Raw genomic sequence first — 19,710 nt, 5'->3', positions numbered from 1 at the left:
TTACTAATTGAATTAAATTTTATGTGCACCTTTGGTTGGAACTTCATCTTGTCATGGAGTTAGAAATCTCAACCACCACAATATCATACACCGTCTAGTAAAGTTCGTCAAAAACTTTCTATTTAGCATTCATTTTCATGGCAAGATTGAACATACGGTCAGCTATTTTGTTCTTCTGTCTTGATATATATACCACTCAAAATTCTTCTATCCGTTCCAATAAATCCTTTACTCTCCCCTCTAACAAGTTCTAATCTCTATACAGTCCATCTCTAAGACAATATTCTTAATTCCCTTCTACGCTAGCTTAACTCCCTCAAAAGCCCCCCCAACTCAGCTTCCAAAACCGGGCAAATCCCTATTTTATGGGAAAACCCCTATAGCCAACCTCCCATTGTCCCTGACCACTCCCCCACTGCAGCAACAAATGAGCCCACAGCTGCATCAGTATTTACCTTTATCCACTCCCATTTCGGCACCTCCCATCGTATCCCCACTCCCCTACTTATGCTATCCAACCCCTTTCGAAATAAACATTCGGCAGTACTAACGTTATCCACAAGCCGCAAATACCACTGCAGAAATCCTGCTTTCTTTTCAAAGTTAGGATAAAAAATTCTTTTGTTTCGCGCCTCAACAAATAATCCCAAAAACCACATCTCAATTATCACTTACTATTGGAAAGTAATCCGGTCTAGATATATTAATGAGTATCCAATCTTTGAGGCTCAAAGATATGAATTCGGTAAGTTTTGAAGGCTGAATAATAGCCGACCGAGTTGTAACTGCCCTAAAACAAAGCCTCAACACATGATCCGTGTCTTCCACCCTACATCCACAACTGCTGCAATTTGCCTCCTCCGTCATGTGTCTCCGCACTCGTGAGGAGTCCGTCATTCAATACTAGCCGTAGGAAAGATCTCACCCTTTGTGGCCCTTTTAGCCTCCGTGCTGCCTTCCACAGAAAGTCATTTACCGTCTGATTATCCTGCAAAGAACTGTAAGCAGACTTGACACTAAGGGTGGGTTTGGATGGGCAATTGAGTGAGGTGCGGTGCGTGTAGCTTACTTTTTGTCTCACGCTACAGTATCGCTATAGTATCTAATCTCATCGCCACCGCTGTTTTTATACTAACCACAAGTAAACGCACTGCCCATCCAAGCTCACCCTAAAACATCTTCTCGATTCCCACCTCCAACACAACCTATCATCCTCACCATTGTTATTTGGAGGTACGGTCACCCCAAGTCTCTGAAGACCATTCTCCGACAACACAAATTGTAGTCGAGTCCAATCCCATCTTCCATCCCCCTCCACCATCTTTGATACTGGAGTGAATTCCGTGGGGTTGAAATTCGGGTCTCTTACATGTTCTATTAACGGGCCCGAGCCCGGAATCCCTTCATCATGCCAAAAATCCACCGACCTACCATTTCCAAGCTTCCAACATATCCCTTTCTTGACAAATTCTCAGACCTGAGCTATTCCCCTCCACAACCTGGAGCAACTGCCTCGTATGATGGAGGCCGGGAGGACCTCTTGCTTGTTATGCAAGACTTTGACTCATAAATGATCGACGTTCTGAGCTATTTTGAATTCTGACTTCATTAGAAACGATTGGTTTAATTCTACCATCTTTCGTAATACCACTCCCCCTCATTCACCCCTTTGCACAATCAGTCCCATCCAACCAAAAGAACTCCCTTCTTTTCCGTTGATCCCCAAACAAACCCACAGATAATCTTTTCCATCTCAAAGCAGACTCCTTTGGGAACCAACATGGTTTGCATAACATAGGTCGGAATAGTAGCTAGCACAGACTTTGCCAACGTGATCCGTTCTGAAAGCGACAAACTTTTTGCCTTCCAACCTGACAATTTCTGTCGCATTCTATCAATCACGTACCGATAAGTCTCTCTAGTAACTCTTTTGTGAAGCAAATGTACCCTAGATATCGACCCAAGTCCTACTTTCTTGAATCCCAATCCATTGCTCAAATTTAATCCCATCATATTCGTCACATTCTTGCTGAAAGATACCTGTGTTTTTCACGGTTCACTAAATGTCTAGAACTTTCGCAAAATCGAACAATAACAGAATTAATAACTCCCATTTGTTCCGTCGAAGCTTCTGCAAAAACAATTAAATCATCCGCAAAGAAAAGGTGGTTAATTACTGGCCCTTCCCTATTCAACTTAATCGGTTTCCATCTACCATCATTTACCTCCAACGCAATGGCTTGGGCCAACCTTTCCATACACAAAACAAATAGATATGTAATAAAGGATCCCCTTGACGTATACCACGCGAGGTTGAAAACGGTTCTGAAAGCAGCCCATTCCAACTCAGTCTGCATTCGTACATAACTGACGCATTTCATAATAGTTTCACTTAACAAGTCTAGAATCCCAATATCCAGCAACGTGTCATCAATAAAATCTCATCTTAACATTATCCTTTGTACAAGAAAAATGTTGGGGAAGAAATTAAATTGTATATTTTTATAATAGTAGAAATATAATTTTACTATTTTAATAAATTATATTTTTATAATTTTTAAAGAATTGAATCAAATTTTTATTATTTTTAAGGTAAAAGTATAATTTTATTATTATTAATTTTAAATTTTATAAATTATAAAAATCTTAAATGAAAATTTTTCTATTTTAAGGGCGTGCCTGTGCTTGCTCTGCCACTGATCTTATAAGTCACCGTGCAGAGACTAATAGACCGGAATTGCTTAACCATTTCTGGGCTTTTTACCTTCGGAATCGGAACCAATATAGTCTTATTTATCCATTCCTCAAGATTACCTCCCTCCATCACCCCTTGAACCGTCCCCACTACACTTCACTTCACTACCTGCCAATTTTTCTGAAAAAACATAGCAGGCAACCCATCAATCCCCGACGCTTTCAACGGATGCATATCCATTACTACCCTATGCACTTCTTCCTCCGTAACAATGCTAGACAAACACCTTAATTCATTATCCGAAAATTTTAAAAAATTGACCCGAACTGCATAATAAGGTGCTGCCAAGCTATCCGTTTGGAATAGATTAGTAAAGAAATCTACCGCATGTTGACGTAGCAGTTTCGGATCCTCACACCAATCCTCATCCCCTACTTTCAGGGAATGAATATTGTTCTTTTGCCACCTAGCCATCGTACTCAAATGATAAAATTTCGTATTTCTGTGATTCTGTCCCCCTCAATCAACCACTGACTTGATCTTTGTTGCCAAAGCATTTCTTCCTGACACCTTTGGTCAAGTTTTGATTCTTCACCAACCATGCATTATTTTTGTTGTGGTTTAGGGTTTTCCATTTGCCACATATCCACACCATGTTTTCCTCTTGCTTTTCTAACAATCCTCATCATCTCTGCATTCATCTACTTGGATTTGCTTGATGTCCCATTGTCGGTTTTGATGTTGTTTCTTCACCAACACCTTTCAATTTGTTCCTTTTTTTCCGTTCAATGTTGAAAGACAGCATTTCCAAGGGTTGATTAAAAATTTGAAGAAAATGAAAATCGATTTGATTCAATTTTGGTTCAATTATTTAATTCGGTTTGATTATTATTTAAATGTATTTAGTTTAGTTTGTTGTTCACAAATTAGAAATTTGTAATTTTGAACCAAATCAAATTATACTTTTATAATTATTTTAATTTTATAATATAAAATAAATATTTTACATTTAAATCGATGAATTTTAAAAAATATATTATAAAATATAGGGTTAATATTTAGTACACTCGCACTATAATTTTTATTCTACAAATAATCTTGAAAGTTTGACAAATATTTTTTAATATTTTATTATATTTTTATAGGATATTTGTCAACTTTCTAACTGTGAAAACTCCCCATTCAATATACTAACTAATTTCCTATAAAATATAATCAAATAAAGATTTTTATCGGCCCTTCCAGGTTCCTAAAAGACATTTTGCCACTGTCCAAGAGGGAAAAGGATTCACATTTCTCTTAATGCTTTTTCTCTAGTTGTCAGTTAGCATAGATTGTCCTGTCAGCACATGTTAAAATTCTGTTACAAATTGACAATTAAAATCAATCAAACAGCAGATTTGATAATTTTGTAAGTTTAGAGCCCAATTGAATGTAAAAAAATTTGAAAAGATTTAATTGATATTTTTTTAAAAAAAAAAATTTGAGGGTGTTTATACCATTAAGCCAAAAAAAAAAAAAAGTGTTGTAATATGCTGAATGTTTTATCAGTTTTTATGTTGGTGTTGGTCATGACCCTTTGCTTTGCCATTTTAATAGTCAAGCCCTTTGCTCGTTGCCACCTCTTCTACTCTCTTTCTAGTCAACTTGAAACAAAAGGAGGGAAGGACCTGAACAGACGGAAAACTAAGCTAAATATACCAATTGTAGGCAATACAATTACATATTTCACGGGTATATTATGTAGTGGATTTGGAGGTCGATCAATGCCAGAAACAAGCAGAACACTTTTCCAAAAAAAAAAAAAAAGGAAAATTAATAAATTTGATTCACTTCATGAAATGAGGGTAGTCAAAATAGAAAATGATGATGATGATGAGCGAGAAAAAGATAATAGGGCTTATACAATCATCCAATAAAAAGTTCCAAACATGCAATGAAGCTTTGATGATAATGATAAAAAAAAAAAAAGGTTTGGCTACATTTCTGATTGCAAAGAATTTAAATAATTTCTGGAATTGTCCAGCTTCTGGAGTTGAACTTGAGATAACAAGTTAGTATTGTCGTCAGCCAAAAACATGAATGACAAGCTTTGCATGTCTGAAAGTCAATTAGTTGCAGGATCATGGTTGATGGTAGTAGCAATCATCCTTTGAGAAAAGCCAAGACATTCAAGAAACAGCAAATTATAGCTGTCAATTGGGTACTATAACCTACATCATGGATTTAAATACAAAAAGCAATTTATGGTCGTTATTGTGGTCGCTTCGGCACTTATCATGATAATGATATTCAATAACGATGACAAACAAAACTAAAACCACAAAGTAATGACCCTATTTCATGTTACAACCCATGACACTACATTTTCATGTAACTATCTTTATCCTTTGACAATAAAATGGCTAACCAAGATTATTTAACGATTCATCACTAAACATAAGCAGGTGAGTTTTAGACAGCAGATACATATATATATGGCAAAGAAGTGCTAGATTAGACATGTCCACAAACTTCAACACTTTTTTTTTTTTGGTATTAGCCAAATTAGAAGTATCTGGATAGGTGAAGAGTCCATTAACAGATTACAAAAATTATTACTAGCTAAACATCAACACTTTCCTGAAAGGCTTGCCACTCATGTCTCCCTGTAGTTGAAATACATCTTAACTCCCTATTGCATCTTCAAACCTGCAAAAGGGTAAATGGAAATCTCAGAACTTATCATGAAGTAACTTCTAAATTGAAGCTACTGAATTGCAAATGCTTCATAAAAGTTAAAGCTAAATAAATTCATAATCATCTCATAAGATCCCACATGGTAAAAAAAATCAATTATGATCAAACAAATACACACACAACAGGGTCTAAAACAACACATGATCAACAATGAATCCCTTTATTATAAGGGATTCTCCATGCCACAAAAACCAGAGGAAGGTAAACATAAAAGGTTTGTGAAACTTCTCTATGGTAAAATCTTTTAGCCTATGAAAACAATGGCCTTATGACCAACAACTACAAGCACATTTCCTTGTAAAATGCAAGTCGCTAAACTATATATTATCTGCTAAGACTCAACATAAAAGAGAATAAATTTTGAGTTTGCTAATAAAAACTGAGAGGAAAGAAAATAAAGTGAGATCGTTATAACAAATCATTCCGAATTAGAATGATAAGAGGAAGGAAGAAAAAAATGATCCAAGTTAATTCTTTTCATCTTACCAAGTAAAAATGAACTGATTAACAAAATTCAGAGACTTAAGAGTCATTGAAAAAAACAAGGGGAAAAAAAACATTTTCGCTGTTAGCTGAATCAACAAGCGATTTGAAGGAAAACGATTTGTTAGCTGCATTAAATCGCTTATTGATTTGTTAATCAGTTAATTCTTTACTTAGAAAACCTCAAAATTCAGAGATTTATGCGTCATTTGGTTCATAAAAATAAGTATTCTGGTATTAGTTTAACGGGTCATGCATTATTTGAGTGTAATTCTTGAGTGAAGGCTACGTAACCGTCTAACGCTATTGGCTCACATTTAATTTAACAAAAAGAAACATAAAAGATAAAAGCCATTGATCTCTGGTTCTAGATTTACAGATGAAGTTGGAATAAATTGAAGATAATGCAATTATAGACATTGAAATAAGTGAATTTATCAGTAATAGAAAAGAAACTACCGGAATTAAGGGGATTGACTGAAGGAGAGGTTAGTTGTAATAGAGCTCGAGGCCCATGCCATCGTGAATCTCGTAGTCTTTGAGGGTGATATGGTCCTTGTAGATGGTGTACCACTTCTGGATTCGAATCTTATCGGCACGGGTTCCAGTCTGAGCAGCAACCAGTTTCTTGAGGTCGCCGATGGTGTCGTCCTCGTTACACTTCACCCTCACCTTCTTCCCCAGCCTGTCGTTCAACACTACCTCTATCATCTCCTTTCGTTCTTTCTATTTTCCTGTTAACACAAATTACCAAATATTGTTGTTTGTTGTTGTATCGTTAACGCGGCCATCTCTTAATTTATATAGTTACATATGGGCTATGCGGGTTCTGGAAATTCTTTTGAGGGTATTTCCGTACTTTTCTTCTGAGCAAATATTCGTATGACCAGTTACTGCTTTACACGTGTCTACACTTTGGTGAACCATGCAAAAATGGGTATGTTTAATGCATATATTCCTATATCTGTATGTGATGGGCTTTCATTTTTATAAAATCCAAAATTATCATTAAATCATAAGTAAGTTTACATTTTGGTCACTTAAATTTAAAAAATTACAAAATGATCATTGAACTATTCAGAAGTTTTTATTTGAGTCATTGGGTTGTTAAATTTAAAAGAAAAAGTCCAGCTAACAAGCTCCAAGTGACGATTTGACGATTTATTAGGTGGATCAGTACCTATCAATAAGTAGGAACATGCCTTATAACCAAGTAGATCTAACAATTAATGTTAGAGATCGAAGAATAAAGTTGCTTGAATTTTGATTTGTAGATTCGTGACGTTCAAAGTTGTTTCATGAAAAAAAAAAATTCAATGATCATTTTGTAACTTGTTGAAGTTAAATGACCAAAATGTAAACCTACTAATAAATTAGTGACCTTATGTGTAGTTTACCAAACATATAAAAAATCGGTTAAAAATTTATAATAAAAAATTATATAAAAAAGATATAAGAATTAAATATCATTTTGGTTGAAATGGTAAAACTCATATACTAAAAATTATGATATTTTGGGTTTAAATCTAATGATTTGCGTTATATATGTATTTTTTAAATTTATCAAAATATAAAAAATGCTCTCAAAATAATATTAGTTGCTTTATAAAAATAATAGGCTTTTGGTAGTTTTAGGCTTATTAGTGAAAAAAGCCCTCAACGAAAAATTAAAAAATCAATCAAGCACTCAATAAATTTTAGCACTCAATTAAGCCCTTCAAGATGAAAAATTAATCCATCAAAACCCTCTATTAAATGTTGACCAAGTTTGACCATTAAATTTTGCTGACATTGTTGATAAACCAATTGCACGGTGACATGTGGAGACCACATGTAGTAAATATTTTTAAAAAAATCCTTAAAAATTAAATATTTTTAAAAGATAATGATTTAAAAATCACATCTAGGTTTTTTAGGTTCATTTGAATCGAGATAACAACTTGTCTAGGTTCATATTAGATATAGTTCTTTAGACAATTACAAAAAGAATAATGAAAATTTATTATTATTATTATTATTATTAATTATAAGAAATTATAAAATTATTATAAATATTAAAATGTTTAAAAATTATTAAAAATCATGCCTAAAATGCACAAGTGGTTATCCAGATGCATTTGAACCTAGACAATCATTCTTAGTTCATTCCATTCATGGTTTTAATAATTTTAATAATTTTATTTTAATAAATTTAATATTTATTTTATAATACCTTATAACTCTAAATTTTTTAAAATAATTTTATAATTTTCTTATAATTTTTTAAATAATTATTGTTTTAAAGAATTAGATTTTTAAAAAATAAAAATAAAAATACTTGCTGATCTGGGCCACGTCAAGCATGATGTACACGTGGTTGCCATGTGTTGTCGGCTAATTGGTCTATCATTCACATAAGTAAAATTTAATGGTCAAATTTGATAACATCAATGGAGGAGTTTGATTGATTATTTTTCATTTTTAAAGGCTCAATTGGGTGCCATGTGTTGTCGGCTAATTGGTCTATCATTCACATAAGTAAAATTTAATGGTCAAATTTGGTAACATCAATGGAGGAGTTTGATTGATTATTTTTCATCTTTAAAGGCTCAATTGGGTGCTAAATTTTGTTGAGGGTTAATTGAATTTTTTTTTCACTAAGGTTTTTTTTTTTACTAATAAGTCGTAATTTTATAATAGAATTGAGATTCAATTAATGGGTGACATCAAATCAATCAAACACAATATAATAGTACAAATATCTATTTATCTATCTATCTATCCATCTATCTATCTATACATACATATATTAAGCCCCTAACTGAGTTGATGCCTGGTGTTGAGTTGGTGTCACAAGTCTATGGAGTATCAACTCAATTGGGAAGTTACTAAAATACCCCTTATCTATCTATACTTGTATTAAGTCTCTGGTAGAGTTGGTGAACAGTGCTGAGTTGATGTCACAAGTTTATCGAGCATCAACTCAGTTGAGAAATTACATTATTATGAGAGTTTTTTTAATCTTTTTATAATTTGTAAATCAATAAAAACGCAATCATAATAAGATTTAAATCCATGACACAATAAATTATCAATATTTGACTTTATTCATTTCTTCTTCTTCTTCTTCTTTTATAATGACTTTATCATTTCAATCAAAGCATCATTTGATTTTTCTATCAACTTTTATTGAATATGTTTGTTACATAAATTTTATCCACATAGTGAGTGTACAATAATATAATTTAATATAAAATTTTTAATATCTTTATTAATTGTATTTACAAATCATCATTATTTAATTTATAATATTACTCTCATCACATTTACACATGGTTTAATTCGGTCTTTTTTTACAGTTTTGATATTGAGGGTTAATTTTAAAAAAATGAGAAAAGATGAAATTTATTATCTTAAATTTTTGGGTGTTTCTATTTATATATATATATATATATATGTAATAGGCCAATTTTGGCCTGGTTAAAAAATAAATAACAAGCCCAAATTATAACCCAATTACATTAGCCTAAAACTAAATCTAACCTAGCCCAATAAACCCAGCAAAGCCTTTTCGCCTCAGTGCTGCAGCAGCAGTTTCCTTCCCAGCCTTGGTGCCGCAACAACTGTCTTCGCGCACGAACGCCCAACAGCCCACGTTGCAGCAACCGTCATCACCCACGACGCACTCATTCCACGATCTCCATACCTGCGAAAACACAAAGACAAATGGGAATATAGACCGAAAATAAGGGGAAAAGAGAGAAGGAAGAGGGGGGATACAAAAAGGGAATGATTTTTTGTAAAAGGGGAGACAAATTTTGTATTGAAAAAAAGAGAAAAAAGAGAAAAGCAAACGTTTTGGAAGGTGACAAATTTTGGCATAGTTTCTTCTGTTCTTTTACTGTTTTTATTTTATTTTGTTTGTTTTCTTTTGTTTCTTAAAACAACAAAAAAGAATAAAGAAAGGGAGTAAAGAAAACTTACCGGTGTGGCGTCGTTGAAGCTCCTTTGTTTCGTCGCCATCGGAGCAGGGGAGGAGTTTTCAGAGGCAGAGATACGGCGCAGCTTCAAAGGAAGAAGGAAAATGAGTTTAGGGTTTTAAAATGGGATTTTATAGTGTTAAAAATGGGACATTTGCACCATTGGTCCTTTGTTTTTTTTGGGTGATTAAATCAGTTTTTTTTATATTTTTAAATTAGGCAATATATTTTAATGCTGTTTTAGTTCAATCCATGTTGCTGCGCAGTGCTTGAGTGATTTGGATAATTTGCTCTTTTGATCCTCCTTCTGTTTCGCGTGATTTAATTTGCTCCTTTTCACGTTTTTAATTTTCGAATTTAGCCTTTAAATTCTATTTATTTTCAATATTAATCCTTAATTTGTTCTTGTTTTTTAAATACTGTTAAATTGTTTATTACTATATTATTATTAGCATTTATTATTATTGTTATATTATATTATTATTATACATATATTATATGCGCATTTATGTGATAATATTTTAAACACTTTTTATATACTTTATTATTATTATTATTATTTTATATATATACGTATATACATTTTTATTTTATAATATTCATACGTTTCCCATATTTTATAATCTATATATGTTTATACATGTTTTTATGTATATATATATATATATTCATATATTATTCAAAACTTTTATAAATATATTTTCCATATATTTTATAGATACATATATACCCTATTTTCATAATTATTAATATATTATGCTTACGTTCTTATTTTTATGACAACTCATTATATTTTATGATTATGTTCTTTTTATAATTCTTGTATGCATATATAGGTATATTTTAAATTAAAGTAATGATTTTATGTTACGCATTAGCATTTTATCATACTTTTAAAGAAAAATCTATTTTGGCTTTGTCAAAGCATTAAAATCGTTTTTATTTTTAAATTTCTAAATATTTGGCATTCATGATTCTCGAGAAAGATCGTGTCCTAACTTCTTTGGATCGTGATTATTTTTCAACGAATTTAGAAAGCCGAGTATTTATTTTGCAATAAATTCACACAAATTTCTAATAAAAGCTTGTTCTCGGGGATCTAAAATTTCGGGTCCTAACTTACTGGTCCTGATATTTTAACTTCTCGAAATAAGGTGTTTTTTTAAAACAAAAGGTGCTATTCGGTATTTGAAATTCTGAGAAATTGTGCCCTAATTTACTGGGTTTCGATTTTTCTTTATTTGATCTAAATAATCGAATACTCTTTTTAGATTTAATTGTGTGAGTTTTAAAATCAAAAGACAAACTTAATTTTAAAGATTTAAAAATATTGTGCCCTAACTAACTGGGTGTGATATTTTATTTCTTTAAATTAGGAATGTTATCTTTTTAATTCATCCTCGAGTTAAAATTTTTTATTTAAACTCTTTTCAAATTTTCGACATCAAAGACATTAAATAATCAATTTGGTACCGATTTTTGGGCGTTACGAGGGTGCTAACCCTTCCTCGTGCGTAACTGACTCCCGAACCTGTTTTCTCAAATTTCGCAGGCCAAAATTGTTTTTAAGGTGAGCCGATCACACCTCAATCAAGGATCGGTGGCGACTCCAATTTTTGTTTTCAAAGTCGATAACTTATTTTTGTTTTCAAAAAAATGGTTTCGACAGCTTGGCGACTCCACTGGGGACCTTCGAGAGTCGAGCCATAAATTGATTATTTGGTGTCTTTTTGTCGAAAATTAAAGTTTTTTTTTTAAAAAAATCATAATTTTCCTTTGCATTCATTGATTTTCATTGTTTGCTTGTTTGGCTTAAGTCTGTTATCTTATTTGCATTTTGCATCTCATAACGTCAATCATTTTTACCCCTTTAGGTGGGAGTGAGAAACTAGTCCTTCGTGAGGTTTTCACCTCCGTGCAGGATAGTGGATCGCTTTTGGAATACATCTGTACCTATGTCTTCGTGAGATTTTCATCTCCGTGTAGCCATAGGGAAATGTATTCCCCTGAACCGAACTTGGTCCATATGAGCCTATAATGGGTGAGGATCGAGGAATCTGCTGGTTTGGGTACCCTTGCTCTAGAAGCCAAAACCGCATATAGTGAACCTTAGGAACTTACCCTAGGTAGAATTACTCTAAACCTTAGTAGATACCTGACTAGGAGTTTTTATTATTTCTTGATTGTATTGGATTAAATGTTTATACCTGATACTAACCCGTTTTGTTTTGTTTTTTATTGCATTGCATTTGCATTTTAGAAAAGAGATGTTGATTCAAGTTTGATTACTAATTTAGAAAGCCTATCATAAGAAAACGGGTTTCTTGATAAAATGGAAATAGTACGGCTGCCTGAATATATTTCGAGAAATACAAGAAGGGCGGTGGAAGAATTCGTGACTTTACTTCGGGGCCCGAGGATTCAAGATGATTGTCTAAGAGCTTTTAACATTCCAACTTTCTTAAAGAAGCTAATGAGCATTGCAAGGATAGACAGATAACGGATTGCGACCAGAATCAAGCAGAAGGAGCTAGTAGTGACATCCTTTGGAAGTTCGCGAGGTTTATCTTAAACATCCGGATGAAGAAAGAGGTCGATGTTTTTTGGAGTATGAGGACGAGGCTGTACACGCATCCATTTTATGTAAAGAAGTTTGTCTTCTAGTGAAGTTTTCTAAATAGAATTGAATCAGAATCAACGTCTCTTTTATGCATTCATTTCATGCATTTGCATTGCATAACATCATATGCATTAAAATCCATTAAAAAGCCCTAATTGGTTAAAATCATTCCTCAGTTAACCTGGAAACCAACCAGCCAACCCAGCACCGTTACGGTACAAGAGCGAAATTAAAAAATATGGACCAAAGGTTGGAAAAGCTCGAGCAGTTTCAAAAAGAAACGCAGGATCATCTTCAACAGCAAATGAAGGGACAACTCGAGAAGATTCAACAAAGTTTGATGGATAAAATGGAGGAATCACAAGGAAGTATGATGACAAAGTTAACGCGATTTTTGACTAAAGGAAAAGATAAGGGAAAGAGCCCTGTAACAAATATTGAAGAAGAATGTGAGGATGGACTCCAATATCCTCCAGGCTTCACTCCTCTACATGTGCAGCACCAAGCGGAAGTGTACCCCCGTAAATATTCTGTTACGATTAGGCCCCAACAATTTCAGGCCGATGCTTCGAGGTCAATGAATTTCCAGGTCGGATCAGGCTTTAGTCTTGAGAACAATCCTACTAATCCTATTATTCCTGATTTTGATGAAATAGTTGAAAAAGAGAGAACAAAAGAGGAATTACCAAAGCAATTGGAGGAAAGATGGAAGTGGATTGAGGAGAAATTCAAAGCAATGGAAACTACTGAAAAATGCCATGGGATTGATGCTAAGGATTTAAGTTTGGTACCGGATTTAGTGCTCTCTTACAAGTTTAAAATGCCGAATTTCGAGAAATATAATGAGACCACTTGCCCTGAAGCCCACATTACTATGTTTTGTAGGCGAATGACTGGGTATGTCAATAATGACCAGTTATTGATACACTGTTTTCAGGATAGCCTCACGGGGGCAGCGTCTAAATGGTATAATCAATTGAGCCGTGCTAAGATTAGTTCCTGGAGGGATTTGGCACAGGCTTTTATGAAGCGATCTGATCATGTGGCGAAATGGTTCCTGACAGAATTACTTTGCAAAACATGGAGAAGAAGTCGAATGAAGGTTTCAGGCAGTACGCTCAGAGATGGAGGGAGGTTGCAGTTCAGGTCCAACCACCACTCCTTAAAAGAGAAATGGTGATGCTTTTTATAAATACGTTGAAGGCCCCATTCATCACACATATGTTGGGAAGTGCCACAAAAAGCTTTTCTGACATTGTTATGAGTGGTGAGATAATTGAGAGTGCTATTAAGAGTGGAAAGATTGATGCTGGAGGAAATAATAGAAAGCAAGCCCCAAAGGAAAAAGAAAATGAGGTGAACAGCGTGAACACGTACAGCAAATCGATTACGGTGAATCAGCCAGGAAAGGTGGTTACTAATCAGCAGGGTTCATCAAGACAAGAATCAGGTGTGAAGCCAGGTACTGAGAAGCTTCAGTTCACACCAATTCCGATGTCCTATAAGGAGTTGTATCAAAGCTTGTTCGATGCACATGTAGTTGCTCCTCATTACTTAAAACCCCCACGGCCTCCGTTCCCCAAATGGTACGACGCAAGTGCACAATGCGATTATCATGTAGGAATTACGGGACATTCTATAGAAAATTGCATTGCCTTTAAAAAATTGGTTGAAAGGCTTATCAGTATGGGCGTTGTCAAATTTGACGATTCATCCAGTGCAGAAAATCCGCTACCTAATCACATTTGATAATGGGGTGAATGTGATGCATGAAGAAGTGGTAGGAAACGTTCACATCAATGCCATACATGGAGACACAACTAAAGAAGAGATATTGTTAGATATTCGCCTTTGTAAATTTGGGAGTGTTTTAATTAATTGGACTGTAGAAGAAATCTCTGTGGTATTTAGAACTTACTTAGAGTAATGTTCAAAACACACTTGTTGCTTTTAGCCTAGAGGCAATGAGAACATTGTGAAATAGGCTCATGTTTGAACGTCATTATTCTATGAATACATCTTTGCATTCATTTTTTTGAGCCAATATTCTTTCATTCTTTTCGAATAATTCTAGATTCTTTCATTCTTTTGGATTTTCTTCCAAATCATTCATTCATTTAATTCATAATCATACTGTACAGATAACTATTTATAAATTTATACATTCTTTTGTATATTCTTTGGTATTTATTATGGGCCCCCAGATATTAATGACATGAATGACACTGCTACAGATTTAGAATCTCCTTTTGAGTAAGACATGTGTTTAGAGGGATCTCATCACTTTGAAGATAACATAGATTGTAGCTTATCTCCAGACTTGTTGAGGATGGTAGAACAATAAGAGAACAAATTTTACCCCTTGAAGAGACAATGGAGATTGTGACTTTAAGAGAATATGCATAACTGGATATACGAAGCAAAACCTTGTTAAGTTACTTCAAGAGTTCAAAGATGTCTTCGTATGGTTATACCAGGATATGTTCAAGTTAAGCACTGATATTGTAATTTGAGCAATAGCACAACGTTAAAAATTTGCAGTATGTTCAAGATTCATATCATGAATGATGCAGTTAGAATTCTTTGTCGGGGCAATGCCTTCTTCTCTGGCTTATCCCGTTGAAGTCAAGTTGTCATTTTTCTGTATTCTTGTTGGATTTCATCCTAATTGAAGTGGAAGATCTTACGAGGAAGACCTTATCTGGAATAATATTGATTCTGATCGAAAAGGATGACCTGTACTTGCCTAATCTTATGAGTGCAGATTCAATTCAAAAAAAAAGAAAAGAAAAAAAACACAAAAACAAAAAGAAACAAAAAACTTCCATTGGGGCAATGCCTTTCTGTTTAGCTTATTACGTTTTTTTTCCCATTGAAGTTGAAATTCTTTTTCTCCGGGTATTAGCTGAGTTGAAGTAGGATGAAGATTTAATCTCGATACGATCAGTTGAACTTAATTGAAGGAAAAAGGCTAAAAGTTATTTGTCACGGTCAGATGTACCAAAAACGGATAATGCGAGCTTATAACAAAAAGGTTCGTCCTAGAGAATTCCACGAAAGAGACCTGGTATTGAAAAAGATCATTCCTCTACAAAAGGATTTAGAGAAAAATGAGTGCCAAATTGGGAATGTCCTTATATTGTAAAGAAGACCTTTTTTGGAGGAGCTCTGATTTTGAGTGAGACGGATAGTAAAAACTTGTCTAATCCTGTAAACTCAGAATCAGTTAAGAAATGCTTCGCTTAAAGAAGGAGAGGACCAAGGTAGAAACCCGCAAAGGGCACTTTGAGTCACAAAAAAAAAGGAAAAAAAAGATGTGAAAAAAATAAAAACGAAAAAATGAAAAGTGAAAATGAAAAAGTAAAAGTGGAGAGGCTAGGGTGAAAACCCGTAAAGGGCGCCTTAGACCAAAGGGGATTTGAGTTGAAAACCCGAAAAGGGCGGCTCGAATTTTGGTTAGAATGGGGCATGCGGTGATCTTGCTATGCCTGAATCAGTAGGAAGGGGTACGTGACATCTTGGGGTATCGACAGAGTACTGTAGATCTCCTAAACACACGTCAAACTCAGAATGGTCTTTAGAAAGTTTGTACAGAGAAGTTCAAGCTGCGATATCTGGGGCACCTAGCCTTTATACTGTTTATATTTGCTTATTCTTGGAATACTTCATTCTTTTTCAAGATTCAAGTCAATTTCTCTTTTATTCTCAATATTCTTGATAATTTATTCATTGCAAGCTATGCTCTCAAATCAATTCTATTTTACCTGTCATTTTATTCTTTTTTGCAAACGTGTTGCATTAGAATAATGATCAATGGACTAATAAAACTTTCACAAGGGAAGTTTTGCATATTACTCTAGAAGTTTCTAAATAATACAGTAACCTGAAACAGGACTATTGTTTAGAAAGCACCAAGTTTAAAGGTTGAAATATCTGGGAAGGAAAGGTCTAAATTGAGACTATCCCTTCAGATTTTGTTGTCATAACATTGATTGAACAAAGTGACAAGATGTCATGTTGGTGACAAAGCGTCAATGAACAAGTAAGCAATAATCACCAAGCAATAAAAAGAGGTTTCTTTGGAGAGAATAATCCTTCATTCGTGCATAGGCATTTGGGTATGACACCCTGAGATTGGTATGAAAGACCAAAGAGCTTCACATTTTGCATCCTTGAATTGCGATAGATGTGGATTGAGAAAAGACCAAATTTTTCTACCCTTGGGTTACAGCGGGAGAAAGATGGTACAAATTTTACGTCCCAATGGATGAAACTTTGAGGTTTACAGTGAGGGGCAATTTGATCAAGCGTTTATTTGGAGATGTGATCTGAACAAAAGACGTTGTAGCACGTCAGTGATACGACTTTAATAAACTTCGAGTAATGACAACCTAAGCGGGATCATTCTCGGAGAGTAAAATTTTGCATTCATGCAAACACCATTCACACATGTCTAGTTAGGAGCATTTGATTCATTTTGATCATGTCATCCTAATCATTAGGCATAATTAGGTTCATTATACAAGTCATGTTCCTCGGAGAACAGATTGGTGAAATCACAAAGCTTTGCCTCCCCGGGTTACAGCGGAGCAGGTTGAAAATGGCAGATCTTGCCTTCCTGTACTGATAGAGAAGCAGATTGAAGATTTCAGATCTTGTCTCCCTAAGCAGTAGTGGGGCAGATCAAAGATGGCAGATTTTACCTCCCTGTGATTACAGTGGAGTACATTGAAGCCAGTAATTCTACTTCCCTGGGCAGCAGTGGAATAGATTGAAGATTTCAGATCTTGTCTCCCTAAGCAGTAGTGGGGCAGATAAAAAATGGCGATTTTACCTCCTTGTGGTTACGATGGAGTACATTGAAGCGATAATTCTACTTCCACAGACAGCGATGGAATAGATTGAAGATTTCAGATCTTGTCTCCCTAAGCAGTAGTGGAGCAGATAAAAAATGGAAGATTTTACCTCCCTGTGGTTACAGTGGAGTACATTGAAGCCAGTAATTCTACTTCCCTGGGCAGCAGTGGAATAGATTGAAGATTTTAGATCTTGCCTTCCTGTATAGACAGCGAAGTAGATCGAAGATGGCGGATTTTACCTCCTCGTGGTTATAGTGGAGTACATTGAAGCCAGTAATTCTACTTTCCTAGACAGTAGTGGAATAGATTGAAGATTTCAGATCTTATCTCCCCAAGCAGTAGTGGAGCAGGTCAAAGATAACAGATTTTACCTCCCTGAAGTTGCAGTGGAGTAGACAAAATAGAGCAGGTCACGTCAACTTTCAGTGGAATAAATTGAAGCTACAAGTCATATCTCCCTGAAGTTGCAATGGAGCAGACTAAAGATAGCAAATTTTGTTCTTTTGAGAAGCTACAAGGTACAAGTCCTATCTCTCTGATATGGCAGTGGAGTGGATTAAGGCACCAATTCCTATACCTCTGAAGACGTAGTAGGTTAGAATGAGGCTTCTTGAAGAAGAAGCGCACTAAGATCCAGTATGACCAGGCAAAATTGGCCATTTTTAAAGTCTTTGCTCTGTTCTCGTTACACGATAACAAACAAAGATGGGCAGCTGTAATAGGCCAATTTTGGCCTGGTTAAAAAATAAATAACAAGCCCAAATTATAACCCAATTACATTAGCCTAAAACTAAATCTAACCTAGCCCAATAAACCCAAAGAAAGCCTTTTTCGCCTCGGTCTTTGCAGCAGTTTCCTTCCCACCTTGGTGCAAGAACAACTGTCTTGGCGCATTTAACGCATAATGACCCACATTGCAAAGAACCGTCATCACCCACGACGCACTCATTCCACGATCTCCATACCGCAAAAACACAAAGACAAATGGGAATATAGACCGAAAATAAGGGGAAAGAGAGAAGGAAGAGGGGGATACAAAAGGGAATGATTTTTGTAAAAGGGAGACAAATTTTGTATTGAAAAAAGAAAAAGAGAAAAGCAAACGTTTTGGAAGGTGACAAATTTTGGCATAGTTTCTTACGTTCTTTTCTTGTTTTTATTTTATTTTGTTTGTTTTCTTTTGTTTCTTAAAACAACAAAAAGAATAAAGAAAGGGAGTAAAGAAAACTTACCGGTGTGGCGTCGTTGAAGCTCCTTTGTTTCGTCGCCATCGGAGCAGGGAGGAGTTTTCAGAGGCGGAGATACTGGCGCGACTTCAAAGGAAGAAGGAAAATGAGTTTAGGGTTTTAAAATGGGATTTTATAGTGTTAAAATGGGACATTTGCACCATTGGTCCTTTGTTTTTTTGGGTGATTAAATCAGTTTTTTTATATTTTTAAATTAGGCAATATATTTTAATCTTGTTTTAGTTCAATCCATGTTGTTTGCTTGAGTTGCTTGAGTGATTTGGATAATTTGCTCTTTTGATCCTCCTTACATTTGGCGTGATTTAATTTGCTCCTTTTCACGTTTTTAATTTTCAATTTAGCCTTTAAATTCTATTTATTTTCAATATTAATCCTTAATTTGTTCTTGTTTTTAAATACTGTTAAATTGTTTATTACTATATTATTATTAGCATTTATTATTATTGTTATATTATATTATTATTATACATATATTATATGCGCATTTATGTGATAATATTTTAAACACTTTTATATACTTTATTATTATTATTATTATTTTATATATATATGTATATACATTTTATTTTATAATATTCATACGTTTCCCATATTTTATAATCTATATATGTTTATACATGTTTTTATGTATATATATATATATTCATATATTATTCAAAACTTTTATAAATATATTTTCCATATATTTTATATATACATATATACCCATATTTTCATAATTATTAATATATTATGCTTACGTTCTTATTTTTATGACAACTCATTATATTTTATGATTATGTTCTTTTTTATAATTCTTGTATACATATATAGGTATATTTTAAATTAAAGTAATGATTTTATGTTACGCATTAGCATTTTATCATACTTTTAAAGAAAAATCTATTTTGGCTTCGTCAAAGCATTAAAATCGTTTTTATTTTTAAATTTCTAAATATTTGGCATTCATGATTCTCGAGAAAGATCGTGTCCTAACTTACTAGATCGTGATTATTTTTCGACGAATTTAGAAAGCCGAGTATTTATTTTGCAATAAATTCACACAAATTTCTAATAAAAGCTTGTTCTCGGGGATCTAAAATTTCGCGTCCTAACTTACTGGTCCTGA

General features: G+C 34.0%; 1 protein-coding gene and 1 long non-coding RNA gene across 2 annotated transcripts; both read right to left on the bottom strand.

Moving 5' to 3' along the window:
• Positions 1–5,097: 5,097 nt before the first annotated feature.
• On the bottom strand, positions 5,098–6,674 carry LOC105792399 (ubiquitin-like protein 5). Its single transcript, XM_012620958.2, has 2 exons — positions 6,377–6,674; positions 5,098–5,386 (listed from the first exon to the last, which is right to left on the bottom strand). The coding sequence occupies exon 1, from the start codon at positions 6,626–6,628 to the stop codon at positions 6,407–6,409; it is 222 nt and encodes a 73-aa protein (XP_012476412.1). The 5' UTR covers positions 6,629–6,674; the 3' UTR covers positions 5,098–5,386; positions 6,377–6,406.
• Positions 6,675–9,285: 2,611 nt separating this feature from the next.
• LOC105793703 (uncharacterized) lies at positions 9,286–10,028 on the bottom strand. The gene is made up of 2 exons (XR_001133553.2): positions 9,881–10,028; positions 9,286–9,602 (listed from the first exon to the last, which is right to left on the bottom strand). It is a non-coding gene; the product is annotated as an uncharacterized LOC105793703 (long non-coding RNA).
• Between the last annotated feature and the right edge of the window lie 9,682 nt (positions 10,029–19,710).

The sequence above is a fragment of the Gossypium raimondii genome, chromosome 8, assembly GCF_025698545.1.
Source record: "Gossypium raimondii isolate GPD5lz chromosome 8, ASM2569854v1, whole genome shotgun sequence".
NCBI lineage: Eukaryota > Viridiplantae > Streptophyta > Magnoliopsida > Malvales > Malvaceae > Gossypium > Gossypium raimondii.
Note: the sequence above shows the minus strand (reverse complement) of the source record. Positions and strands in the feature narration are given on the sequence as shown.